General features: G+C 40.1%; 1 protein-coding gene across 4 annotated transcripts in view; it reads left to right on the top strand.

The window, feature by feature from the left end:
• The window catches only part of KCNIP4 (potassium voltage-gated channel interacting protein 4), a 1,107,245-nt gene that overhangs the window by 877,096 nt on the left and 202,490 nt on the right, over window positions 1-27,659 (top strand). Inside the window, exon 1 of one of the 4 annotated variants that reach the window (XM_036120817.2) lies at window positions 14,426-14,574. The exons of the other annotated variants lie outside the window; for them this stretch is intronic. Within the exon in view, the coding sequence (XP_035976710.1) occupies window positions 14,463-14,574 (112 nt within the window). The 5' untranslated portion in view covers window positions 14,426-14,462. Of the gene's footprint in view, window positions 1-14,425; window positions 14,575-27,659 lie in introns of those variants that run through there. 4 annotated transcript variants of the gene reach the window in all.

Genomic DNA, 27,659 nt, shown 5'->3' with positions numbered 1-27,659 from the left:
TTTATGCTTCTTATTTCAAACCTGCATGCACCAGTGTGTTAGCCCTTTACAATAGGACTGATTTTGCAACTAATCCCAACTTTCAACTAGAGGGGTTAAATGTTTTTTTTTTCTGGAAACTTGCTCATCCAAGACTCTTCCCCTCTCAAGCTCTCATGTTTAATTCAGTTCTCAGTGTCTGGAGATTCCATCACCTCTGTATTTCTCACATCCATCTACATCTCCCCAGCTAATCCACCACATTCCTAATTCATTTTTTCACTTGGAACAGCCTCTTGATTGGTCTCTTTGCCTGTAGTTTAGCCACACTCACCTCCCAGTCAATTCTGTACAGAACAACCCTAGTGATCTTTCTAAAGTACAAATTTGATGATCTTTCTAAAGTACAAAATTGATGATGTGGTCTCTGCTTAGATCTTTCATTGGTACCCCAGGCCTCTTAAGATAAAAAAGCAAATCCCTTTAGCATGCTTAAAGAATCCTTGTGATTTGGTCCTGCTTAGCAGCCTTATGTCTTGAAATACAATTTCCCCCCATCCAATCTATGTACTCTGTGTGGCCTCTGTCTAAGCAAGCCCACTCACGGCATTGAGTTCTTGCCCATGTCTGAGACATTGCAACTACTGTTCTCTCTACCAGTAATGCATTTTCCTCATCTTTGTGTGACCCCAGTTATCCTTATGCTCTCAGCTAAGGTGGCCTCTTTTTTTCTAGGAAAACTCTCCAGATTCAAGTATCTGTCTAATGAGCTACCATGGTGAATGACCATTGCTGTCACCATAATGTCTAACAACTGCCCGCTTACTTCTCTGCATTCCCTGTTGGACTATAGGCTCTACGAGAGCAGGGGCTACTCACTCATACATATTGTATCCCCAGCACTGCTGTCAATGGTGGGCACATACTGGATGCTCAATAATACTTGTAGAATTGTCTTGGTTTTAAATGGAAAAGTGTAAGAATCATAGTTGAAATTCCTTAAGCATTATCTTTTCCCTTTCACCCCCTGAACTCTAGTCATCTGCACATACACACACCTACAAACACCCTCCCCACTCCACACACACACTTACATACACTTGGACTTTGACCAGTCTCAAATTATTTTGTGCTAGGACCACACTTCAATTTGGAGAATGACTGGGTTTTTACATTTAACACAATAGTCGATCCTCTCCTTGAAGCTCTCTCTTTTTTTGACTCCCATGAGAATATTACTTTCTAAGGTCTCCTTAGATTTCTCCCACCACTCCTGCTCTGGCATTCTTGACTCCTCTGGCTCCTACAATGTTGACCCCTTGCTCTTGTCTCTCTCTCTCTTTCTCTATGTCTCTCATCCCTGAATATCTCATTCATTCTTGTCACTTCAACTGTCATTTATAAGGATTAATCCAATTTTTGTCTTTAGTTCTGGCTTCTCTCCCAATGTATAGCTTCATATTTTAAGTCATCAACCCAGCAGCTCTACTTGATTCCCTGCTAGTTATTCAAATGCAGGTCCACCAAAATTTTAATTATCTTCACCTCCCTACATGTTTCTGTTTCCAGTTTCACTTGGAGATGACTTGGAGTGACTCTCTGGATCCTCATGACTTTCCTTTCTCCTAAAAGGATCCCAGACCCCAGGAGTGGGTCTCTAGTGTTCTTCTGCACTAGGTGACCCACTTCCTGACTACAGCTAATTGATCCAGGGATATTTGCCTGATTCAAGGTGGGCCAAGCAGAGGCCCCCTTTTTGAAGTTCGAAATTTGGAGATGTATAGATTCCATGGTTAAAAGTGCCTGGAGATGAGACATGTTAAGGGCAGCATGCTCAAGTACAAATGCACAAACCACTATTGCAGCCCCAGCCCCGCCCCAACCCCGAGCTGCGTCCTTTCTGTCCTTAACTAAGTCTTGATTGTATAGTTCTTCCTTCAAATTCATGAGTTATCCTTGCATCTTTTCAATACATTTCCACCACTTTTTTTTTTTTTTTCATTCTTGGACTGTTTAGAGCCAGGGAAATGTTGACAAATAATCCTCCATGTTTCACAGTCAGTTCAGATCACCTTTGATGCGTCCTCTCCTTGATCTCTGTATCCCTTGGTTCTGCCAGGTTCATCTCTCCTCTTTGCCCAGGGATGTGACCTCTGGCTCAGACCTTTGCAGCAGCCCACTCCCTGGTCTTCCTGTCTCTGGTTTCTTTTCTCCTTTTTCATTGCTGTGGTTGTTTTGTTTTTATTATTGCCAGATAAAACAAACAGGACACTGCTGTGAGCATGCCACTTTTCTACCCAGAAACATTAATTAAATCCTCATCATTCAGCTCTCTTAGAGATTCTTGCAACTCTTCACAGTCTGGCCTCTCCACATTTCCAGTCTGGTGAATTCTTTTCTGAAACCACTGTACTATAAAATGGAGCTAGCTGCTAATTTCTGATTATGACCATTGCTGAGACAACTCATGCAGCTTCAGTTGACTGCATGGGGGAAGAACCCTGTTTGATGTCATTCATTCATTCACTTATTCATTCAACAAATAGTTATGAAAAGCCTATAATAGCCAAGCAGTCTTCCAGGTTCCAGGGATACTGTGAAAAGAGAGCATTTGAATCTAGGACTCAGTGATGAAAAAGAGCAAGAAATAAAAAGCTGGGGGGTGGGGCTTGAGGGAAAGAGGGATCACAAAGCACAAAGACCTTAGGCAGGGATAATCTTGGTTTAGTCAGAGAACTGAAAGGCTATGTGAGGAGAGAGCTGTGGATGTGGGGGTGAGGGTTGAGAATAAAATTGGTCTCAATTGAGATCAAAGAGAGGCCAATGCATGGTGAGGAGGAGTTGGAATGTCATACCCAGCTTAATGGACAACTATTGAAAGGCTATTGCAGGGAAGTTTTATGAAAAATATACTTTTTAATCTGGCTACTATATAAAAGTGAAAACAGGGAAATCAAATGTGTATTTCTTGCATGGTGGCTTGGGTGTAGGGCTGTTAGGAGACTTGGTGAGAATTAATAGTATGAAGTTATACTTTAGAGTCAACAGAAGTTGATGATTGGATTATATTGAGAGGTCTTGAATATTTTAACACATAGTAGACACTCAATAAATGTTGATTGATTCATTGAAGGAATGATTGAACTACTATGAATCAAACCCAGATTCCAGGAAGCAGTTCCTAATGGACCTCAACCCTCCTACTTCTGTACTCCTCTCGCTCTTCCAAATTCCCAGTGCTCTTGAAACACTTTTTCATGGACATTAATCTTCTTCCATGGATTTAGTGATTTCTGTGCATTTCTTTCTCGCCGTCTATACTATAAGTTTCTTCATGATATTTATCCCCCACAGTCCCTTGCATATTTTGCATGGCACATAATCAGTGTCAGACTTTTTGAAGAATGAATGAATAAATGCATGAATGAAATGAGATGGAAATTATATGAAAGTCAAAGTTCTCAAATAAAGAAATGATGACTGAGCTCCAACATCTGAAATCTAAGGATCTTTCCAGATAGATTAAACAACTATGCAGCTGGGTTACTTTAGAGCTAAGGAGCCCAGGACTAACTGAGTGACCGAGAGGGTCTCTGTCTCAAAGAACTGGGCACTGAGAGGCAGAGTGAGGCTGACTTTTGTGATTAAGGACAGGTTCTCATGGCTTGCTGGGTCATACATCAGTTGGTAAGAAGTGTCTTAGCCTTTCTGAATCACAGTTTCTTCTTTTGTCAAAGAGGCATAACAATAGAAATCCTCAGAGATGGCTTGTGAAGAAATAATAATGATTACTCTTATAAATAAAGCTCTTGCTATGTGGCCTAAAATACCCTGAATGCTTTAACTGTACAATGTACTAATTTATTGCTCCTGACAACACTAGTAGGTATACACTTTTATTATCCTCCTTTTATAAATCACAAATATGAGGCACTTAGCACAGCACCCAATGCAGAAAAAAGCATCCTGTAAATGCTAGAGATGAAAAAAATGCAACACTGGATATGGAGCCAGAATGCATCGTTTTTGTTTTGTTTTTTTTTAAGATTTTATTTATTTATTTGACAGAGAGAGACACAGCGAGAGAGGGAACACAAGCAGGGGGAGCAGGAGAGGGAGAAGTAGGCTTCCTGCCGAGCAGGGAGCCCCATGCGGGGCTCGATCCCAGGACCCTGGGATCATGACCTGAGCCGAAGGCAGACGCTTAACGACTGAGCCACCCAGGCGCCCCCAGAATGCATCGTTTTAAAACTGAGTTTTGCAGCTGTTTTTGACTGTGGATGAAGCAACGTTTATAAACTCAATTCTCTCATTTTTAAAATGGACTGATATAAGGAATAAGTGAGACAAAGTATGTGAAAGCACAAATCTACATAAAATTACGACCAAATCCTGGATCGATGCAGATGTTTGGAAAGTGTGAGAGGTGATACCAGTCCAATCAAATGCAGTGTTTTGAGGAGGGAGCATCATATGGATCTTCAAAAAGAAAACTCCTCATTTGTCAGTTTTGTTATTGCAGTGAACAGCCTTTCTGAAAGTCATGGTCTGTGACTTGTTTGTGTCCAGAGGATTGGCAACTTGCAGTAAAATGAATACCTCGGTAGCTGAAGATTTTGGTTCATTTCTAGTCTAATCTGTCGTAGGGTGTCTGGGCCAGTTAATTAAAGCAATCCCCCTGAGTGCCCTTCTACCACTTATGAAGCACCTCCTACTCCATTAACTTTTGTGATCCTCCTGGAAGTGTTGTAAAAGAGGAACATTATCCCAGGTCTTTCTTTTCTGATGTTCTATCTCCTGCGATTCTTAGGTTAGTCCTGGGCTTATAGGAGACACCTGCTCTGCATCGAATTGCTTCTGACCACTAAAATGAAAGTAGAGTGTCCCTCGGTCTGATCATTAGCTTATGTCTTCTCAATTGTTTGGTGTTCCTTTTTAGTATTTTTAAATGTACTTTCTTCAGAGTCCTTTCTTAGTGAAAATTGGAAATTCAGAGATAGGAATGCTAATTAAAGCTGCCCTTTCCTTCTGAAAGAGAAGGTTCTCTTTCTGTACATTAAACACACACACACACACACACGCACACACACATATCTCGAGTGACTTGCTCCTAATGAAGTAGAGTCTAAATTTGGGGATTTAGTTGAGGGGTTAGCTTTTCTTTTCCTATTTAAAGCAGTGTTTCCTATTAAATGTTATTCATATATTTTAACTGTGTGGTAGACCCACTAATGGCCCTCCAAAGATGTCTGCATCCTAATCCCCAGGGCCCCATGGATATGCTAGTTACACGGAAAAGGTAATTAAAGTTGCAGATGGAATTAAGGTTGCTATTCAGCTGACCTGAAAGTAGGAAGATTCTCTTGGATAATCCAGGCAGGCTTGATGTAATCACAAGATAAGCAAAAGAGAGAAGCAGAGAAGTCAAGTCGAGAATGATAGTGCCAGAGAAAGACTCAGCTGGCATTGCTGGCCTTGAAGATGGAGGTATCCACAGCCAAGACATGCGGGCAGGCTCCAGAATCTGGCAAAGGCCAGGCAACTGATTCTTTCATAGAGACTTTTCAAGGAACACAGCCCTGCCAACACCTTGATTTTAGTCAGATGAGACCCATTTCAGACTTCTAACCTTCAGAGCTGGAAGATAGTAAATTTGTGTTGTTTTTAAGCCATCAAATTTGCAATAATTTGTTACAGCAACAATACGAAACTGATACAAACTGATTTCAGCATTTCAATAATATAAGTGTAATAATAGAAAACAAGAAATCTCCAGTAGAGACAAACTACAACACTGACTGACTAAGTTCTGGGAAATACGTAGTTCTCAGAAGAGAAATGATTCCCTTTCCAGCTCTCTAAGCCTCTGATTTTGGTCCTGGGGTAGGGAGAACATTTTTCGTTTGCCTCTCTTTTTTTCCAAATGAAGTTTAGTCCCTCTTACCAAAAAGATTCACTCAGATGCAGCCCCCAGCTTCACTGGCTGCTAGTTTGTAGTGGATGCTAGAAGCAAGACTTAGATGTAGCTGATTTGAGAGCACTAGCAATGGCTAGCACTCATGAGCAGTACGTGGACATATCCAATATTAGGCTTGGTCTTCATGCCTAATTCACCATGTCTTCTCTTGTGGATTTTTCTGTTCTCACTAGAAGAAACCTTTCTATTTTATAGTGCATGGTCCCACCTTGCTTCTATCTTAGCTATTATGTAGAGGTCTTAACTCCCTTTTATAGTAGAAAGAACAATGAACTGAGGGTCTAAAGACTTGGCTATGAATCCTAATTGTCAAGCCTTTGCCAGTCACTTCAGAGAACTAGCATTTAGAGAACAAATGCCTACCATGACCCACACCCTACATCCTAAACATTTACTCTGTACGGATTCACTGAACATTTACTGCGTGTTTATTCATGCCCAGCAGGAATGTGCACATGTTAAGCTCAGGGTAAAAGGGATTTCTGTATTCACTGGGGCCTCCCCTGTTCTGACTTAGAAGGTGACAGAAACAATAGTGGTAATCATGTGTGTGTGTGTGTGTGTGTGTGTGTGTGTGTGTGTACATGCATGCACACATGTGAATGAGAGGATGAATGAACTAGCAAATAAACAAAACGGATTTAAAAGTGCTCTCACAGAAGGACATTGAGACTTCTACAAATATTCTCTGCAGATATCCCTACAACTCTTTATACAACAAAACATATTTGAGAGAATCATTCAGTGTCCCTGGAGATTTGAAATGCATTCCAGTCCAAACCTGTTGGGCTTTCTTTCCCAAAATGCTGCTGCAGGACAGGAAATGAGCCAGTGCAGCTCAGAGAACACCCTGGTCAGTCTATGGGAATCTCATGCCCAGGAACAGGGAGTACCAAGCTCATGAGGCAATCAGTCTAGGGCAGCAGGGCCCTGCCGCAAGTGAATGGGAAGGCATCACAGGGCTCCGGAAAGACGTTGAAGGCGCTGTGGCTAGTGCCATATCCATGGAGATGCCAGTATTCATGCTTTTCAAGCCACCGGCTCAATTTCCAGGCTATGGCTGAGAAAGTGGAGCTAAAGAGATAGTCTGCATTGCTAAGAGCTCCAGAGTTTGACAGACCAGGGAGGTGGGATGAATTCAGGGAGAAATAACCCCTTGCTCAACCCTTTCCTATAGTCTGTTTTACTCCTGTTTAAATCTCACCTGCCTGGAAGTCTGAGAATCTCACAAGTAGAAAAGAGGCCACATTCAGCTGTGTGTTCTTGACTCTGTCACAGTGGCTGGCATGGAGGATTGCTTGCCTCTTCCCTCATGACTCCCTCTTCATTTTCTTCTCTCTTCTCTCCTCCCTTCAATTCCTCCCTCCTCCTTCCCTCTATCTCCTGAGTCCCTTCCCTCTTCTTGTTTCTCCTTTCTTTGCTCCCTTGATCTTGTTTCCAGGAAAGAACTTGATGCGAAACATTTACATTTCAACATGAGGTCAGGGCCACACCACATGCTACCTTTCTGGAGGCCATTTTCATTTTAAATCTTGCTTCTCTTTGTTTCACAGGGCCATGATAAAATAAAACAAAAGTAGTGATCTTTACAAATGACACCACAAGGATATAAGAACACTGACTCTTAGGTGAGAAATCCTGAGGTTAAGTCCCAGCTCCTAGACTTCTAGCGTGTAATTGTCAGGGAGGAAAAACATTTCCTCTATCCTCTTAGGTTCAGTTTTTGGGGTCCTGCAAATTAGATTAACAGAAGACAGATTAACAGGAGAAAAGGCATACAATTTTTATTTTATATATATGGAAGTTCACAGAAAAGAAGTGAAACTTATAGAGACTCCAGGGCTTATGTGCCATTTTAACAAAAGAAAGGGAGTTTGGGCTTTAAGGGATGATAAATTGTAGGGAAGTGATTAGGAAATATACGAGAGAAACTTATAGAAGATAAGGTTTCTTTTAATTAGGCTTATTTATGCAGACTCATCTTGGTGCTCACTCTCCATCTCCAGTGATAAGAGTTGCTCTCTGATTCCTGGCACAGGAGAAGGGGTGGGCAGCTTCACAAAGGGAAATTTATGCCACAGTTAGGTAGATAAGAGGAGGACTGAGAACTCTTCTTGCATCTGGTCATTCTCAAATGCCTTCAGCTCCACATAATCATTATGCCAAAGTGGCATAATTTGGAATAGCATATTCTGATTTTTTTCATAATCTTAGGCAAATTACTCAAGCTTTGGCATTCCAGCGTCCTCATCTGTAACATCGGATTAATGATATTACCTATCCTATTGAGGTATTGTGATGATTCAATGAGATAGTTCATGTAATGTGAATAGTACACTGTTATACCATAGGGGTTCAATAATATAATCCTAATTATAGCATAATAAAGCAAAGAATAATAATAATAATTATTATTATCCATGAAAATCACTGCCCTAAAGCCAGCCCATTATAGTGGTATATGGCAAAGACTATTTATAGAGAGAGAACAGAAAAAGGACTGTGACATGAGAGCCAAATTTGTATGCCGGATTAAATGGGTGAACCCAGGAGCCCACTCACTTTAGGCCAGAAAGCCCAGGAAAAGGAAATAAGAGCAGGCAAAAAAAGTCATAAATTGCAGGGAAAGATTATATTCTTAGGAATGTTTCCTAGTTAAATTTCCAAATTATCTGCTAATTTGTTTATATGAAGATTATATAGCATAAGCTTTGATCACAAGATACATGAGTACTATTTTCAAGACACATTAGTGTAGCATTGCTGGAAGTTTTTTCAAGTGGGAGGCATCCTCCCACCCCCCTTATGGACTTAATAGGCACTCAAACAAGAAGGTTGGATGCTTAATTGTTTAATGGAAAACATATACATATTTTAAAGAAATCCATTTAGGAACCTTTCCGAATGAGCCCTGCAGCTAAGTGAAACAGCGTGGGTCCTGGCATGTCTGTGTGGAAAGTTTATCTGGAGACATTTAGGGATTTTCCAAGTAATCGAGAAACCTTAAGACAGAGGGACATGATATCCTTTGGGGTGGGGATAGAACAGAAGTCACTGAGGGTGAATAGCTTCCATCATTTTGGTGAGAAAATCTTAAAATTAGAAGAGACACTAAGTGTCACACACCAACCTTGTCCTCATTCCTTGCTCTATTCAGATGTTAAGAGGCCTCTTACAACAGTTTTCCAGTTGCCTTTTTCTTCCCTGCCTCAGAGGCCTAAATCCAGCTGTGCCACATCATGACTTCTGCCCTAGTGGGTGCCCATTTCCGTTCCTGGAAAGTCATTCCTCCTCTCCTCGCTTGTTTTCAAAAACCTAGATTAGGCTTCTTTCTTCAGTAGAACCTTCTAGAAAATGCGAACCAAAGGGAGGTCTTGCTTCTCTTACCTCCTGTTTACTGAGAGCAGAAAATATTTCTTTTAGAACTTAATTTCTTTCTAACTTCTCAATGGATCATCCCAATTTCTCCTGTAGTTAACAATTCAGGGATCATGACAAGCTAGGTGAGTCAAGCCCATTTTGTCCACTTTCCAAGGTTTTTGACCATGAACAAGTCAGTTCTGCTCCGTGTACCAGCCTTTTAAGCCTCCTTAAAATAAAAAAGATTGGATTATTTGAACTGTAAACGTTTATACAAATATAAACTAATAATTTTAAATTTAAATTTGACTTAACTAGTTCCTATGTGCATTGCCACTTCGTATTTTGGGAGAGACAATAGGTAGGTAGATAAATCTATCTAATTTAAACATTTTTTCTCAACTTCATTATATTTATTTTGGTATTTGTATGATGTCAATAGGATGAGGAACATTTCTTAACCAAGGAACGTCACCTGGTGAAATTTCAAACTGAAGCTAAAACAAAGAGGGGGAAATGATTAATTTCAGGTTTCAGGCAAATCATCCTTTTTGAGATTATTTCAAGTAATACAATGAGTCAGTGCAAGGAAATTGAAAGCCTATTCACTGACTCTCTCTCTCCCTTTCTCAGACTGGGCCATTGGCTTTGGCATGCCTCTTTGGAGTTCATTTTTTACTTTCCCAAGAGTTTTGGGCAATATTTCCCCTTCTCAACCCCTTAGCAGAGACCCATTTAAAGACTCATTTATCAAGGTACAGGGAGGCCCAAGAGTGCAGTGGCTAATGACACCGTGTGCGGAATCTGGCACCCAGATTTGAACCCAAGTTCAAATCCCAACTCTGTCAAGTCCTATCTATAAGACTTCAGGCCAGTCACTTAATCTTTTAAAGCCTGAACTTTCTTTTTGAAACCAGAGAAATAATATAGACCTCATAGAATTATGAAAGAATTCAATTAGTGAATAGGTGTGAACATTTTAGAATAGTACCTGACACTTATACCTTCTACATAACTGTTAGCCACCATAATGGAGTAAATCAGATATAAATCATGATTGTGCCCCTTATTGAATGTAACTTTGTAAAAATAATCTCAATGAAAAAATAATCTCAATGACCCTTGGTTTTATTTATTTATTTATTTTTTGCAATAGAGATAACAACACTTCTCTCATTAGTTTAGGGTAAGATTAAATGAATTTATACATGTTAAGTACATGTGTCTGGCTTAGAGTAAGTGAGCAAGAGATGTTAGTTTATTCCTTTGGCATTCTTTTCTTTTCGTATGGAAGACAGACCTTTGCCGGGCATCCATTATAATATAAAGAAAGGGGTGAACCTGAGCATAATGAGACAGTTTAATATAACAAACTAGGCCGGGGCTAACAAGCTACTGTAATAAAATGATAGAGGCATCACCTGGAATTATTTTTTTAATGATATATAGCCAATTGTTCTTTCCCAAGATGGCCCTAGAAAAACACTCTTCCCCAAGTGTCCCCCATTTCCCTAGACTGGTCAGATGATGCATGAAACTCATGGGGGATGGCACTATTAGCTTACAAACTCCAGCCATGAGTGGTGTATGTGAAAGAGCCCCTGGCATTCTTGAGAGCCAGAAAATCCTGTAGCTGGAGTTAACAGGAAGAGCTTAGTAAAGGTAGCTAGTACAGATAGGGATTGGCTGCGCTGCCAAGACTCTCAGCTCGTGGATCTTATATTAGGAGTGCCATTGTCCTGAAGTGAAGTCTTGCCTGGAGTCAACAAAATTATATCCCTGGGTCTTTCTGTGAATTTCAAAGATGGTGGGGATTCCTTTCCTGGAAAATGAGATGTGACAATTTAAAAATTCTTTGCCTAAGTGTATAAATCAAGAGATCAATTGATGACTATTCGCTAAAATCTGCGGAGGGGTATAAAGGGAGTATAATGAATTTGGTAGTCAGACAAAGCAATGTTTAAATTCAGCATCCAGGGGCACCTGGGTGGCTCAGTTGGTTAAGTGTCTGCCTTTAGCTCAGGTCATGATCCCAGGGTCCTGAGATAGAACCCTGCGTCGGGCTCCCTGCTTCTTCCTCCCCCTGTGCCCCTCCCTCCAACTGCTCATTCTCTCTCTCTCTTGCTCTCTCGATCAAAATAAATAAATAAAATCTTAAAAAAATAAAAAATAAATTCACTCCTATAGCTTTTTAGCTGTGTGACATTGGTCAACTCACTTCACTTCTCTGTACCTTAGTTTTGTTTTGTTTTAACTTTAATATGAAATCATGTAGTATTAAAAGAGACAGTTACAGTTAACTTAACCTAATTAATTTCTGCAACTTTTTAGAAAAAAACTTTTGATGTCCTCTCGTCAAATGTCAGGAATTTCAGAGAATGGTTACTTAAAAACGTTTCTTTACCCATCAACTTCTGAGAACTGCTTCCCCTGCATTGGCTTGCTGACAAACTGAAAATAAGATGTTTAGATAGATTGGTGGTTGGACAGATAGATATTTCTCATAAACATATAATCCAAAATGAAAAGCACTGTTATAAAAGCCAACTTGGTGGCCCAAGTGTATTCCTGGTGCCCAGAGGAGAAAAATAGCCTGGTAGGTAAGGAAGTCTTCATGGGGGAAGGACTGAAACTCGACCGACCTAGGAGCAGAGAGGGTGATAGGACCAGGGAAGAGCAAAGTCCCTTCATCCACCTAGACCCAGCAGAGCCTCTAAGGAGTTGGCCCTGCTGTCCTAATTCCACACCTGCCACCTGCCAAGCAGGCACTGGGCTCAGCTCTCCACAGTTAACTCTCACAGTAATGACAAGAAGTGGACAGTCACACTCCCATCTTGAACTTAGAAAACTGACACTCAGAGATGGAGCAGTTTCCACAAGGTCACACAGCAAGCAGGTGACAGAACCAGGATTCAACCCAAGTCTGTGTACCCCAAAGCCTGTGTATGATAGGTAATGTCTTTTTATTTATTTTGTATTTTTTATTTAAATTCAATTTGATTGACATATACTGATTGACATGACAGACATATACATTATTAGTTTCAGAGGTAGAATTTAATGATTCATCAGTTGCATATAACACCCAGTGCTCATCACATCAGGTGCCCTCCTTAATGCCCATCACCTAGTTACCCCACCCCCATCCCCCTCCCCTCCAGCAACCCTCAGTTTGTTCCCTAGAGTTAAGAGCCTCTTATGGTTTGTCTCTCTGTTTTCGTCTTATTTATAAGTTCTAATAATAATGAAAGCTACCATTTTCAATGATTACCTGCTCTGTAAAGTCTCCTTCCCATTACCACCACTCATATTTCCCCAGGTGGAGTTGGCTTTTCATTCTTGTGCCCCCACTGTACTCTGTAGAGAGATCTCTTCAAGTGCTGGTGCATTTATCAGTCACTTTCAATCTCATGACTGCCTCTTTTATTATACCTTATGTCCTCACATGATAGGTTTGGACTTTATCATTCAAATACTCTTCAGAGTGCATCAAAGCAGGTTAATAAATATTAAGAAATAACCAAATGAATGAATGAATGAGTGAATGAATGAATGAATGCCTATTGCCTACCAAGCACTGTGCCCATCACAGCTTTGACAAGTTAACCACTTTATGCTTTAGTTTTTTTGCCTATAAAATGAAGATGATTATAACACTACCACACAGAGTGAGGGGACGAGTTCATCGTTGATAAATCCCTGTGCTATTGATCAGCACATACTAAATGCTCGGTAAATGTTAGCCATTATTCCAACCACACTTAATTCCCACAATTCCCTTTAAATAGAGAACTTTAAACAAAGTATTATCATCTCAGCTTCACAGAAAAGGAACTGTTTTCAGAGAGGCTAAGTTTCTTGCGGAAAATCACACAGCAAGAAAGCGGAACCAGGAAATGCCCCCCACAGTCCAAGATAGTATTCATAAACCCCAATTTTCATAGTGAGTTCCAGGGGCTGGGGCTGGGCTTTAGCAGAGTGGAGAAAACCCACAGGGTGATGAAGCCAGTGTGGTCCTGGCATAGACCAGAATCCACGACCATTCCCACAAAGCTGCTGGGGTATTTGGTGTGGTTCTATTCCAAATATCATGACCTCTGCTTTTCTGATAAGAAACATCTAGCTTCTTGTTTAGGAACACGAACTCCAGAATCCCCCAAATCAGACTCTCCACAAGACAGCATTTTTAACAAGCTCCTTGGGTGATTTTTATCGTCGGGGAAGTTTGTGAAACTTGACTTTGAGATAGGCTGAAACAAGAGTTGAAAGGAGGATAGTGCGATTCCCCCCCCCCCTGCAGGGGGCAGTTACTGAACATCAGTGTTCTTAGGAGGTTCTGCTCTGCCCCCGCTCTCCACCCATTCCTGTTTGTAAAATATAAGGACCAAATCCATCTTCCTAATAATGTTCTCATTGTGTCAGCGGGGACTAGACAGCCCCAGTGGAGTGGCAGGTGCGAGGCAGTTCGGATGCTCCTGGTGACAAAGCCAACTGAACCGTGCTTCTTTTGCTCCTGCACTTTTCTCCCTAGAAAAATTACCCACGGGCTTCCACGGGAGCTTTCTGAAAGGGGCTCTAGGCAGCAGCCACGACAGCCGATTCTGTCCTAGCATCCCAAGAGGGGGCTGAGCTGTCTGGCGGAGTGAGCTCTGGGAGGAGAGAGCCGCTGTTTCGGCAAAAAGGGGGCATTCGCCGGCTTCCCAGGCAGCAAACTAGCGCGCAGCCAGCCTGCACAGCCCGCGCCGTCGTCAGCGCGGGGAGCGCCGCCGTGCTCTCGGGGGCAAGTTCCCTGGGAGTGTTCGTCCTCTCCACAGACACAGCCAAGTCCCCCTCTCTCTGAAAGATGCTCCCCTCACAGCTCTAGGTGCAAGTAACCGCTGGCGGCAGCGCAGAGAGCGGAGGCAAGCGCGCTCTGGTTGGGGGACCCCCGCTAGGAAATGCCAGCACCAGCATGAGAGGCTGGACTCCAGCCCAGTTCGGTCCTCACCCCGGGGGGCCGCTGCTCCGCCCCGGTGCGTCTGCGAGGAGCTGCTCACTTTTACCCCTCGCGAGTCTTTGTTCCAAGCCAGAGATTGCTCGGATTCTCTAATTAACTCCCTCCGCTCCAAAAGGGGCCGGAAGCTGGGATGCTCTGCCAGCTTGAAAGATGTTGACTCTCGAGTGGGAGTCGGAAGGACTGCAAACAGTGGGTATTGTTGTGATTATATGTGCATCTCTGAAGCTGCTTCATTTGCTGGGACTGATTGATTTTTCGGAAGGTAAAGTGGTCGCTCCCACTCTGCGCGGTTGGTCAGGTCTGGTTCAGAACTGGATTCAGACGCTGCAGAAGTTGAGGAGGCTTAATACCCAAAGTAAAAGTTTTAAAATATGCATGCTTGACATGGAGCAGCCTAGCACTGGACAGTTCATGTCTGTTTACCCAGATATTTGACATTGGGAGGGAAGGGATATTGTACCCGCTGTCTTTTCTCTTTGAAAGCTCTTGAGTGGAGGGTGATATTGTGGGTTAAATATATTTCCAAGGTGCGAAGTTAGGACTCCCTACTATGGGGTGGTAATACAGGTTGTTTTTTGGTTGTCAAGTTCATGATGGCTACCACGCCTTAATGTCATTAGCAATTTTATTCTCTGGAGGAGTACCCTGATTCGTGAGGGAAATATCTGTGTGTGCCTCATTAGTTAGGAGATGCGGGGGTGGAGCTGGGTTGTTGATTATGATATAAAATGGGTAAGCTTTTCGGTTAAAATTGAGTTAATGACTGCTTAGCAAAAATGTGCTTTGAACACTTAATTTGCCAAAGTGTTTCATTTACATTTCCCAATGAGCCACTTTGCTAATCTGTCTTTTCAGGGAGAACCCAATATGCACAGGACATCACTGTTGCTATCAACAAATATTTTATCCATCTAATATAAATTTTACTATTCAAATCAATTTTATTATTCCAAGATGGGGGTAAAAAAAGTTGATTAACTTTGCTTTAACAGTTTGAATAGATATGTGTGTGTGAATATAGAGACATATATACCATATATATGTGCATTTATTTTTTCATGAAATAATTTTTCTACTGAAATAACATGCTTTGAATCATTTAAACCTCAGCACCCGGGGTCAAGTCTACATCTAAGCTCTCCTATCTTCTCAAGCGAAAGAATGTAGTTCCTAAGACACTTGTTAATATTCCCTCCAGATAAGGGCAGGATCTTTTATTGCTGAGTTTTTTTATGACTGTTCACTTCTCACATTGCGTGTAATGTTGGAAGATGATGGAAATATTTAAGCCTGCCATGCTTCTCATCTTTCTAACTACAGGAGCTAAGACCTGATGGCTAAAATGACATCATCCCAAACTACATCCGGTACACAGGTTGTTTCTGTTAGTATGTTATAATGGTCAATGTATCTTTCTTCAGGAAGTCTTTTTTTTTTTTTTAACAAAGTGAGTTTGTTAGGTTCTAACTATTTAGGCCTCTATAAGAACATAAGAAGTTCCCATGTAATTTTCATATTGTCTTGTAAATATTCTCACTCTGTGACAAGCTCTGCTTAGGCACACAAAAGAATAATGTTGTAATGGGATTAAATAAAACCTCAGAAATTAGTTTCTTCCTTTTTTCATATTACACAGTGATTTTATTTAACCCTTGGAAAGAAAACAATGCATCAGCAAACTTCTCCAAGTACTACACAACAACCTTTGCATTGTTTCGAGATTCTCCCACAGTGTTCTAATGTTGGTATTGTAATAAAATGCAGATGAGATCATTTTGATTTCTGTGATGGGAATAGTTTCCTTCTGTTAAATTTTGTCACCATATTAGTTTTTGTTCTCTGAACTTGGCTGAGCCATAGCCCCAAAATTTAAGGCATAATACTCCAGATGGCTTGGTTTCATAGCCAGGTGAAGCATTCGCTAAAAGAGAACAGCCATGGGGGTATTGAGGCAGTCAACCTTCACAGCACTATCAGGTAGCACACAGTTCTTTTACTGCCTGTGTTGATGCTGTACACATTTAAAGTCAAAGGCCCCAGGTTTAAAACCCCTGCAAATGACTCAGCTTTTGTTCTTTAACTTCTGTTTGTTGTAACTTAAAGTCGATGGTTTTCAGATGAAAACTTCAAATTTGAGTTCCAACAATATGAAAAGTAGAATTGTAAACCTGACTCCCTCAACTAGAATCGCAGATTTTTGTGCTAGTCTGAAATGTCTTTCCTGGGATGGATATCCATATTCATATTCAATTAATATCCATATCCATAAATGCTGGGGAAAATTTGGGTTCAATATAAAAGCCTCGATCATGCTAAAATACAAAGATGCAGGTTACCACCATACATGATTATAACCCATTTTCCTTGACAAGTCAATCCTTTTTTGTTCTGAAGTACATATTAGAAAATGCTGATCTAGTTCAACTCTTTTATTTTACATAGGAGATAGCTACAATCCAGAGAAGTTAACTGATTTACCAGAAGGCAAAACTAACTGGAGGAGAGACAGGACCTAAACCAAGGACTACTAAGCAGTATATAGTTCTTTTCCTACTGTAACACACTTTTTATTTATTTCTCTTCCCTAATATTGGAAAAGAGAGTCAATGAAAACATATGTCCTGAATTCTGATATCTTGTCCTGAACTGTCCACTAACACCCTGAGATATTTCTGAGGGAAATACATCCATAGGCAAGATTACACAACAGCCACACAATTTCTACAGGGTGTCGACCCCAACCCAAATGTGAGATCCAAGCATGGCATGTAAGTGAGCTAAGCCAGATTACTGACTGTATCATAGACTGGAGGCAGGATTGGAACAAAAGCAAGCCAGCTGGTCTCCTGAGCTTCTTGACCTTTAAGACCTGCACTGCATTTTGACTATCTGTGATGTACACTCAATGGCCATAAATACCTATTCCAGGTAAAATCCAACAGTGAGACCCAATAAGACCATGAGAACTCTGGCATAAGCCTCCTGTCTGTGTTTTCTCAGGGTGTGGCAGTATCCAGTGAGTTGTTGACCACCAGCCAAGTGGAGGAATAAGAAAAAGGCACAAAATACAGAGAAAGCCACAGAATATTAGATTATCCCTAATCCTTTCTACCTACAAATGATAAAACTCCCCAAAAAGGCTATCCCAATGTAGACTGCCAAACTTTTCACTGACTGCACTAGAAAATACAGCCCACAATAAGGCCAGGAAATTAACCATTCTTTTTGGTGGAGAAATGAAGATGAGGCCCAGAGCAGAACCATGAGCTTCTTTTGGGCTACGTTGAACTTTTATACTATCCTCAGGTGCAATGATTCTTGGCTGGTACAACTATGGAGTATTTTCTCTAGTATGACTATGCATCGATTTACTTAGAAAGTAGTTCTGAATCTATTTGAATGAGAGGGTCTCTAGTAGTGTTGGGATAAAGCAATATTACCATAGTATTATCATCTACAATGGCTAGTGAAAATTAGCCATGGGTAAAAAAGAATAAAGAGAAATATTTTTGCTCCCACCTAAATTAGATTCTGATTTTGATAAAACCTCATTTTAAAAATATAATTCTCTTTCGGTTGAAATTCAAGGTTTAAGAAACAAAAGCAATTTGTAGAGAGGATTCAAAAGACTAATGGGATTTTAATATGATGATTTGAGGTTTTACACATATCCACTCATTAATAAGGAGAACGAGGAAGAACACTCAGAAAATGGATCTTATTATTTCATAGATTAGCATATAATATATGTCTTGTTGAATTCTAAACGTGTGCAGGGTTCTCTGTTAGGCTGAGATGGTAGAGAGATGTGCAAGATGAACATTAAAGAAATGTACCTTCAGTGAACTTACATTCTAGGAAAGGAGGATTATTACCAAACAAGACAGAAGAATATAAGTCCTGGGCATAAGAGAGAAATGGCCTGCAGAAGCATAGATGGGTGGTGCATTCTGGAAAGGGCCTAAGGCTTTATATAGGTTCTATAGCACTTTGCAATGTGAGAAGGACTTACCAAATTGGAGAAGGGCAGAAGAACATTCCAGGCTAAGCAAAGAGTTGAGTTGTGTGCTAAGCACTAACAGGAGGTAGCTTTCATGGATAAGGGCAGTGGTTCTTGCACACATGGGTGTCAGAAAGTTGAAATGGGAGATGTGGCTGAAGAGGTGGCTTGAAGTTCAATGCTAAGAGTGTCTACTTATTCTTCAACCAGTGAAGAAGCATTGATTCGGTCTTCAACTTTGGGGAAACGCATGAGCAATGTGACAGACAACTGTTTTAGGGGGTCAGTCTGGGAGTAGGTGAAGATGAATTCTGTAGTAAAATCGTGGAAGCAGAGATACCAGTTATGCTCTTGAAACAATTCAGGTGACAGACAATAGGGCAAAAACCTATAGATTGCCCTTCTCAATAAAATACTTAATGTGAACTGTCAATTTCCAGTTTTTCCAAAAATTCATGTTTACTATAATATCCTTGGCCTGCACTTGTTCTGAAACAGCATAATTGTATTTTATTTAGGACGACATTGTTAGATATTAAATATCTTTCTTGAGAGAAAAAAAGAAGCAGGAAGCACACAGAGGTCATAGTTATAGATATGATAGCACCATTTATGGTAGGAACTTAACAGTTCTGATAGGTACACTGACATCTTGCAAGGCCTTCAATTATTTTGAAACTCTTGTTTTGGAAAATCACACAGAACACAGTATAGAGAGTGGTATGATGCACTGCCGTGCACCCCTCAATAATGAGCATCACTTTGCCATTAGTGTTTCAGCATTGGCTTTCATTTAAAAATATTTCTCCCTTGTCTACAATATGCCAGACACTCTGCTAGGCCCAGATGAATTAAAGATAGTCTCTAACCTCACAGAACTCTCATTTGTGTAAGTAGATGGGGAACATAAACAAAGGAAAGGCAATGCATTATAGTAGAGAGATCAGTATAAGTAAGTCCAAGATACAAAAGAAGAATGAAAAGTAATTAAGTCCAAACGGAAGAGCTAGAAGTGATCAGAGATGACTCCCTGGAAGAGTTGACTTTTAGGCTGGGTTTTTATGGATAAAGAGAAGTTCATCATCTTCACAGGCCTGCAAGGTGCTTATGTAGTTTCCATATGCAGGGCTCTGGGTGAGGTAACACTATATGCCAACACAGGGACGTGGTCCACAATGCAGAATTCAACAGAGAGTGTCGAAGGGAATTGACACAGTTTTATTCCTTCTCCTTATTATGTAATTATCCATGCTATCCACCACAATGCTTGGTATACAGAAGACACTCGAAACATTACAGTGTGGGTGCCATGGACTCTCGTAGAGTAATGGTACCTGTGCACTTCTTCTTAGGCTGCATCACTGAGGGCCTCCAGTGCCTCTTTCAAGTTTCCATGGTAGCCTGGAAACTGTTGATTAGTTGGCTACACTGTTTTATTTTATTTTTAATTTTTTTCTGTGAGGGAGATTTCAGATCAAAATCCCACTGCAAAGTAGAGATACCCACATACCAAAGGCATCTGGAGCAGCTGTTCATTAGAGCCCCATGGCCATGGGAAATAATTCCAAATGAAAAACCCAGCAGTGAGCTGAAGGAGCCCCGCTTACGTGGGCTTTGATTTGGCTGGAAAGTAGCCCTTTCAGTTTTCTAACTGGAAAAACAACAACAACAATAACAACAACAACAACAAACCCTTAAATTTACAAGTGAAATTGAACACATATGTATCAAGCACCTACTCTGTGAAGGGAAATAGAGGACAAAAGGGCATTTTTATTGTCCTTGAAAGTTTTCAAATTGATAAGAGTACAAACATGAATAACTAATCCAAGACAAAAAAGGGTCTGGTGAGAGGGAGCAAGGGTTTTGTAAGATTTGAAGAAAAGAGCCATTCCATCCAGTTGGAAGTTTTCAAGGAAGGTTGAAAGAAGACGGTGGTGGCATAGGATCGAAAGACTGACGGATAAAAACTGGAGGTTAATAAATAGATTTAAAAAAAAAAAAAAAAGGCAGTTTCCTGAAATCACTGTTTGTAATCACCTTGGTTCTAAAAGTCGATTAATCCATTTAAGATACCAAGTGTCTGCTCTGGATCTGGCAACGTACTTGGTACTGATAGGTTTAGGGAATATTATTTTTCAATTTTTCTTACTTTGAGAACCCATTCCCCACCCCGGCTAGGAGCAGAGAGCTGGAATCTCAATGGGGAAGGGAGATGAAGGTGGAGAAGTTGTACATTTCAATGGCCTCCAGCCAAAGGTCCTTAGGAACACACCTGTGGTTGAATAATTTAGCTTCATTGCTCTTTGCAGAGAGGGGGAGCCCATACCATGGAGAGCGGTGGAACATCTCAGTAAGGAGATAGAACAGACTTACAGCGTTTGAGCTTGTGTTGGGAGATTATGATTTTGCGTTTTGCTCTGGATTAAATAAAGTCAAGAAGCCAGGCTAATTCTATGATTATCTTAATAAATCTCATCTATAAGTAGTATAGACTAGACAGAGGCTAAACCTGCAATTGGCAAAGAAACAAGCTACAGTAACTAGGATGGGGAATATTTGGTCATTTTTGTGGTTTAAACAAAGTTCATATTGTTGCCTCTTCTCACATATGATGACAGAGTGATCTTGCTTTTTTGTCTTGATCGATCAAAGGTACAGAGTGGTCTTGTCCGAGGTTGATATTCTGTGAAATTCAAAGTGCTTATATTCAGGGCGCCTGGGTGGCTCAGTTGGTTAAGCGACTGCCTTCGGCTCAGGTCATGATCCTGGAGTCCCTGGATCAAGTCCCGCATCGGGCTCCCTGCTCAGCAGGGAGTCTGCTTCTCCCTCTGACCCTCCCCCTTCTCATGTGCTCTCTCTCTCTCTCTCTCTCTCTCTCAAATAAATAAATAAAATCTTTAAAAAAAAAAACCAAAAAAAACACAAAGTGCTTATATTCACTAAGGGAATGCCAAGGTCTGGCTGATAAACCAGTGCAGCTCCCTCAGAATGGAAGGGGCTGCTTTCTCCTTACACATGATCAGTAGGACAGATTAAGATGAGGGGCAGGTATATAGGGTATATAGCAGACAGATCTGAGTTTGAAGTTTAATTCAGTAACTTTAAACAGGTTACTTCACCTTCCTGAGCTTGAGTTCCTTTTTTCTGTAAAATAAGTCTAATAAACCCAACCTTTTGAGATTGTTGAGGGAATATAAAAGTTAAGTGAAACATGTAGCTCAGTGCCTGGAACACAAATAGGAGCCAATAAATGCCTTTCTTATAATTACTTTGGAATCACATGTTCAAATTCCTTGAGTCACACCAGTGATTCTCAAATGCTACTGTGTATCAGGATCACTTACGTGGCTTGTTATAATACAGACTGCTGGACTCTACCCTCAACGTTTCTGACTCAGTAGGTCTAGGTGAGGGTCTGAGAATTTACATTTCTAATGATTTCTCACTTTAAGCTCATGCAGCTGTTGAGGGGCAACACTTTGAGAACCACAACTCTGAGCGGCCAAACCCATGATGTGAGCAGTGTGTTCTTCACTGAGTTCTTTGGCACCCGTGAAACTTTATTCTGGAGCAGTGGTCAGCCTTCTGTTCTATAGTAAATATTGTAGGCTTTGTGGACCATGCAGTCTGTTCTAAATACTCGACTCTGCTGTAGCACAGAAGCAGCCATAGACGATACACAAATGAATGAGCGTGGCTATGTTCCAATAAAACTTTCTTGATAGGAACGCCTGGGTGGCTCAGTCATTAAGCATCTGCCTTCAGCTCAGGTCATGATCCCAGGGTCCTGGGATCGCGCCCCGCATCAGACATCCTGTTCAGTGGGAGGCCTGCTTCTCCCTCTCCCACTCCGCCTGCTTGTGTTCCCTCTCTCTCTGTCAAATAAATAAAATCTTAAAAAAAAAAAACAACTTTCTTGATAGATTTTTTTAAATAAAATCATCTTAAATCTAGATTCTCTTGAAAATGAAAAATATGCAGGGGCACCTGGGTGGCTCAGTTGGTTAAGCATCCTGCTCTTGATTTCAGCTCAGGTCATGATCTTGGGGTCATGAGACCAAGCCCCACTTCACGCTCCATGCTCACCATTAGTTTGAGTTTCTCTCCTCTGCCCCCAACCCTCTCTCTCTCTCAAATAAATAAATAAATCTTTTAAAAAAAAAAGAAAATGAAAAATATACAAATACCGGGTAAGATCATGTTCTTTAAAGTGAGATAGACCTGAAGTCAGTGTGCCTCTCTACCTTGCATTGGCCTCATGGTCTCAGACAAGGTTTATAACCACGCTTGACCTCAGTTTTCTCACATGTAAAATGGGGAGAATAATAGTAGCTACCTCATTGATTATTGTGATTATTGTGAGAAGTAAATTAAGTATTTATTAAAATTCTGCTTAGCCCAGTGGCTGGAACAGAGAGCTCAACAGCTATTGAGTACTACTCATAACATTAGTATCATGGCCGTCTTTTTTCTTCGCATCCATCATACCTGTTACTAACCGTGGTCGTTCATTCAGTCTGACAAAGAACAAACACTCAACCAAGTAAATGGTAAGGTCTAGTTGGTTTTATTAAGTGATTCAAGAATCAAGCAGCATCCCATCCAGCAAGTAGAGGGGAGCTCTGAGGAGTTGTACAAAATGGAAGATTTTTATAGGAAGGAGGGTGGGGCAGGGAGTTAATAGCAAAAGAAAAGTTGGGTTCCAGGCAAAGTCAATTCCTTTAGGGGGAAGACCAAGGGATGTTATGCAGAATAAGGCGTCTTCCTTTGGGGGATGGAGAACACCCCTGTGATAGGGTGCGTCATTGGTGCTCATCAGAAAATTCCTGACTCAAATTGACGTGGGTTCAAACTCCAGCTTTGTTGCTTACTTGTGTAACTTTGGATTAGTGACCTAATCTTTCCAACACTCAGTTTCCTTGTTGATGGGTTGGAGTTTATAAAAATATTCATTTAAAAAAAAAAAAGAAAATTCCTGACTGACAGGTTATAACTTATCTTTCTGGGGGAGGTTGAAACTGCTATTAGTTGAGCCATTAAGCCCTGGTTTGATGACTTGGCCTAAGTGACACTATTTTGAGCATGTCATTTTCTTTTAACAAATCATCCATGAAAGAAAGGATCTTAAATGTGATCTGTGTACCAAGCACTGTGCCAGTAATTGGGAACAGAAAGCACAGATTTGGCTAATAGGGGTTTACATACAAATGAACATGCGAACACATCAGATTAACAAATTGCCCTGGTCTCATATCTGCAAGGATGTGGGTGTCCCTTCTAGGGACATATGGACAAGACGGATTGGTTAGTCCCATTTAGAAGGTGGGGAGTTTCAGAAAGGACTCACAAAGGTGACCTTTGAGCTGAATCTGAGTGACACTTTTAGCATGCGGCATCACTCATTCTTAGGAACTACTGACAATTGATACAACCTATTTTCACATTTTCAAGGATAAGTCATGTTGATCCCAGCTTCTAGATCCTCACATTTTATTCCTTTTTCTCCCATAATGCCTCTTTTACCCCAATGCACACATATCTCTCCCTGTAAGCCCAGACTAGAACTTATTCTTTTTCTTAATACCACCTTTCACCCCAATCTGAATTCAATCAGTCCTGATGTATGTTGTACAACATCACACAATAATAATAAACCTTCATGCACTACTCCCCAAATCACTTCATTTGTATAATTCATCTTTTACTCAGTTAGAGAAAAGGGACTACTCTACCTCAGTACAGAGTGAATTTTCCTTGAATTTGCACTGGGTCCAGAACAGTAGAAAGTATATAATGGAGGCTCAACAAATACTTATCAGTGGGTTTGTCAGCTGCATCTTTGATGGACTCTACATCAATATACTTGTCTCATCTTAACCTCATCCCCACCCTGTTCTCTTCCAATCTATTTCATATTCTCACAATAGAAGTCTTTCCAAATATGGGGGTATTGAGCTCATGCTCAAGATTCTTCTGTATCATCTACAACATAAAATCTCCACATTCTTTGAGTCTAATACAAAGATGGGATCAGACAACTGCCTTCTTTTCCTCCTTCTGCTATTTTCTATTCCAGCACAAGGAACTATTGAGGTTCCTTAAATAACTCATGCTTTCTCCAGCTGCCACATCTTTGCATATACTGTTCTCTCTCCCCAAATGCCCTTCCCTCCTCATATTCCTGGAAATGTCTTTTCAGCCTTCAACTCTTGGCTCATATTCTTCCTTCTCTGAGAAGCATGTCTTGGCTTCCTCAAGCAGCAAAAGACACTCTGAATCTGAGGCCTCTTTGCCTCTTCCCCATGCGCTCCTGTGCCCATGTTATGCTCCATTGCTATCAAACTTGTTATTTCTCAAGAACTTCATGCTGTTTCCTGCTTTATGCCTTTTCTTGCCCTCTGAATGTCCCTCCTTCTAGAATACAAATCCCATCAGTCTTCACCTGATTAACTCATTCTTAGCGTTTAAGCTCAGCTCCAGAGCCATCTGTTCCAGAAGCCTCCCTTGAACCACCCAGTTGGATTAAGTGTCCATTTCTGTTATACTAAAGCACTCTATCTTACACTTCAAACTACATTAAACTCTTGATTTCTATGTCTTTCTCTTTTGCTAAATTTCAAGCACCACGTAGGCACAGCACTTATCACTATAACCTTAGATCCTTATGGAAGGCATGGGTAGATAATGGATAGACAATTTATTCAGAGGTCTTGGTAAGAAACTTCTCCGAGTTTCCACCACAGTCTTTTTTTTAAGTGTTTATTTTAATTCCAGTTAGTTAACATACAGTATTATATTAGTTTCAGGTATATAATATAGTGATTCAACACTTCCATACAGCACCCAGTGCTCATCAAGATAAGTGCACTCCTTAATTCCTGTCACCTATTTATCCCATGCCCCTGCCCACCTCCTCTCTGGTAACCATCAGTTTGTTCTGTATAATTAAGAGTGTGTTTCTTGGTTTGTCCCTCTCTCTCTCTTTTTCCCTTTTCTCATTTGTTTTGTTTCTTAAATTCCACAATTCCACATATGAGTGAAATCATATGATATTTGTCTTTCTCTGACTGACTTATTTTGCTTAGCATTATACTCTCTAGCTTCATCTGTGTCATTGCAAATGGCAAGATTTCATTCTTTTTTATAGCTAAATAATATATATGTGTGTGTGTGTATATATAATATATATATATCACATCTTTTTTATCCATTCATCAATTGATGTACAAGGGCTGCTTCCATATCTTAGCTATTGTAAATACTGCTGCTATAAACATAGGGGTGCATGTATCCCTCAGAATCAGTGTTTTTGTATTCTTTGGGTAAACATCCAGTAGTGAGATTACTAGATCTTAGGGTAGTTCTATTTTTAACTTTTTGAGGAGCCTTCATACTGTTCTGCACAGTGGCTGCACCAGTTTGCATTCCTACCAACAGTGCATGAGTGTTCCTTTTTCTCCACATCCTCGACAACACTTACTGTTTCTTGTGTTGTTGATTTTAGCCATTTTGACAGGTGTGAGGAAATCTCTCATTGTAGTTTTGATTTGCATTTCCCTGATGGTAAGTGATGATGAACATCTTTTCATATGTCTGTTGGCCATCCATTTGTCTTTTTGGAGAAATGTCTGTTTGTGTCTTATGCCCATTTTTAATTGGATCATTTGTTTTTTGGGTGTTGAGTTTTGTAAGTTCTTTATATATCTTGGATACTAGCCTTTTATTGGATATGTAATTTGCAAGTATCTTCTCCCACTCCATAGACTGCCTTTTAGTTTTGTTGATGGTTTCCTTTGCTGTGCAGAAGCTTTTTATTTTGATGCAGTCCCAGTAGTTTCTTTTTGCTTTTGGTTCTCTTGCCTCAGGAGACATATCTAGAAAAAAGTTGCTATGGCTGAATGTCAAAGAAGTTACTGCTTATTTTCTTTTTTAGGATTTTTATGGTTTCAGGTCTCACATTAATTTGAATTTATTTTTGTGTATGAGTAAGAAAGTGGTCCAGTTTCTTTCTTTTGCATGGTGCTGTCTAGTTTTCCCAACACCAAGTATTGAAGAGACTGTCTTTCCCATTGGATATTCTTCACTGCTTTATCAAAGATTAATTGATCATATAGTTGTGGGTTTATTTCTGGGTTTTCTATTCTGTTCCATTGATCTATATGCCTACTTTTGTGCCAGTACTATACTGTCTTAATCATTACAGTTTTGTAATATAACTTGAAGTCCAGAATTGTGATACCTCCAGCTTTGCTTTTCTTTTTCGAGATTGCTTGGGCTATTCAGGGTCTTTTGTGGTTCCATACAAATTTTAGAATTGTTTGTTCTAGTTCCACAACATTCTTGAACTGACATAATTTTTAATCACTTTGTTTTAGGCAGAGTTTTTCAACCTTGACACTATTAATATTTGGGGCTAACTAATGCTTTGTTTGGGTGCTACCTGTCCTCTGAGTTATAGGACAATTGGCAGCATTCTAGGCCTCTACCTATTAAATGCCAGTAGTACCTTTTCCTGAGTTGTGACAACCAGAAGTGTCTTGAGGTGTTCCCTAACATCCCAGTGGCAGGAAGGCAAGCAAAATCAGCTCCTCTCATTTTGAGAACCATTGGGTTGAGGCATGATCAAACACAGTGTGTAAACTTTTTTATATATAATATATATATAAAATATATACACATATATTCATAAATAATAAAACTGAACTTAAGTCTAAAAACATCATAGATTGGAAATCATTGGAAACCAAAACTCAGTGTTGAGAGGGAGTATGTTTTTTTCATTACGAAAGTAATAAACAGTCATTACAGAAATCTTACAATTACAAAAAAAGAAAGAAATATGAAGAAAATACCCTTAAGACCCACTGAAGGATAACACTGGTAATATTTTCTATTTACTTATCATTTTTCTACACAAAGACTTGTTCCTTTAAACTTCAAAATAATACTTAAAAATTATAAAATTTTATGTAGTTTTAAATTCAAAATTAGAGCATAAGTATTTTTATATTAGCTCACAGATTGTTCATAAATATTTTAATGCCTGCATTATATTCTATAAATATGTATATATAAATTACCCTGATTTTAGGACATGTAAGTTATTTGCATTTTTTCTAGTATTTGAGAAATTATTTAATAAAATCTTTGTGTAATTAAGTTGTTTATATAGTTAGAATTATATTCTTAGAATAGGGTGTCAGGAGAAGGATTAATGAGACAAGTGAATGAAGTGTTTCAAATCTCTTGACATATAAGGTCAAGTTGCTTTATAAAGGAGTTGCACAAATTTACTTGCCCCGCTGTAATGTAGGTATTCCCAGTGGTTTGCACACATGGCTCTA

The sequence above is a fragment of the Halichoerus grypus genome, chromosome 3 (genome assembly GCF_964656455.1).
Source record: "Halichoerus grypus chromosome 3, mHalGry1.hap1.1, whole genome shotgun sequence".
In the NCBI taxonomy this organism is placed as follows: domain Eukaryota; kingdom Metazoa; phylum Chordata; class Mammalia; order Carnivora; family Phocidae; genus Halichoerus; species Halichoerus grypus.
Note: the sequence above shows the minus strand (reverse complement) of the source record. Positions and strands in the feature narration are given on the sequence as shown.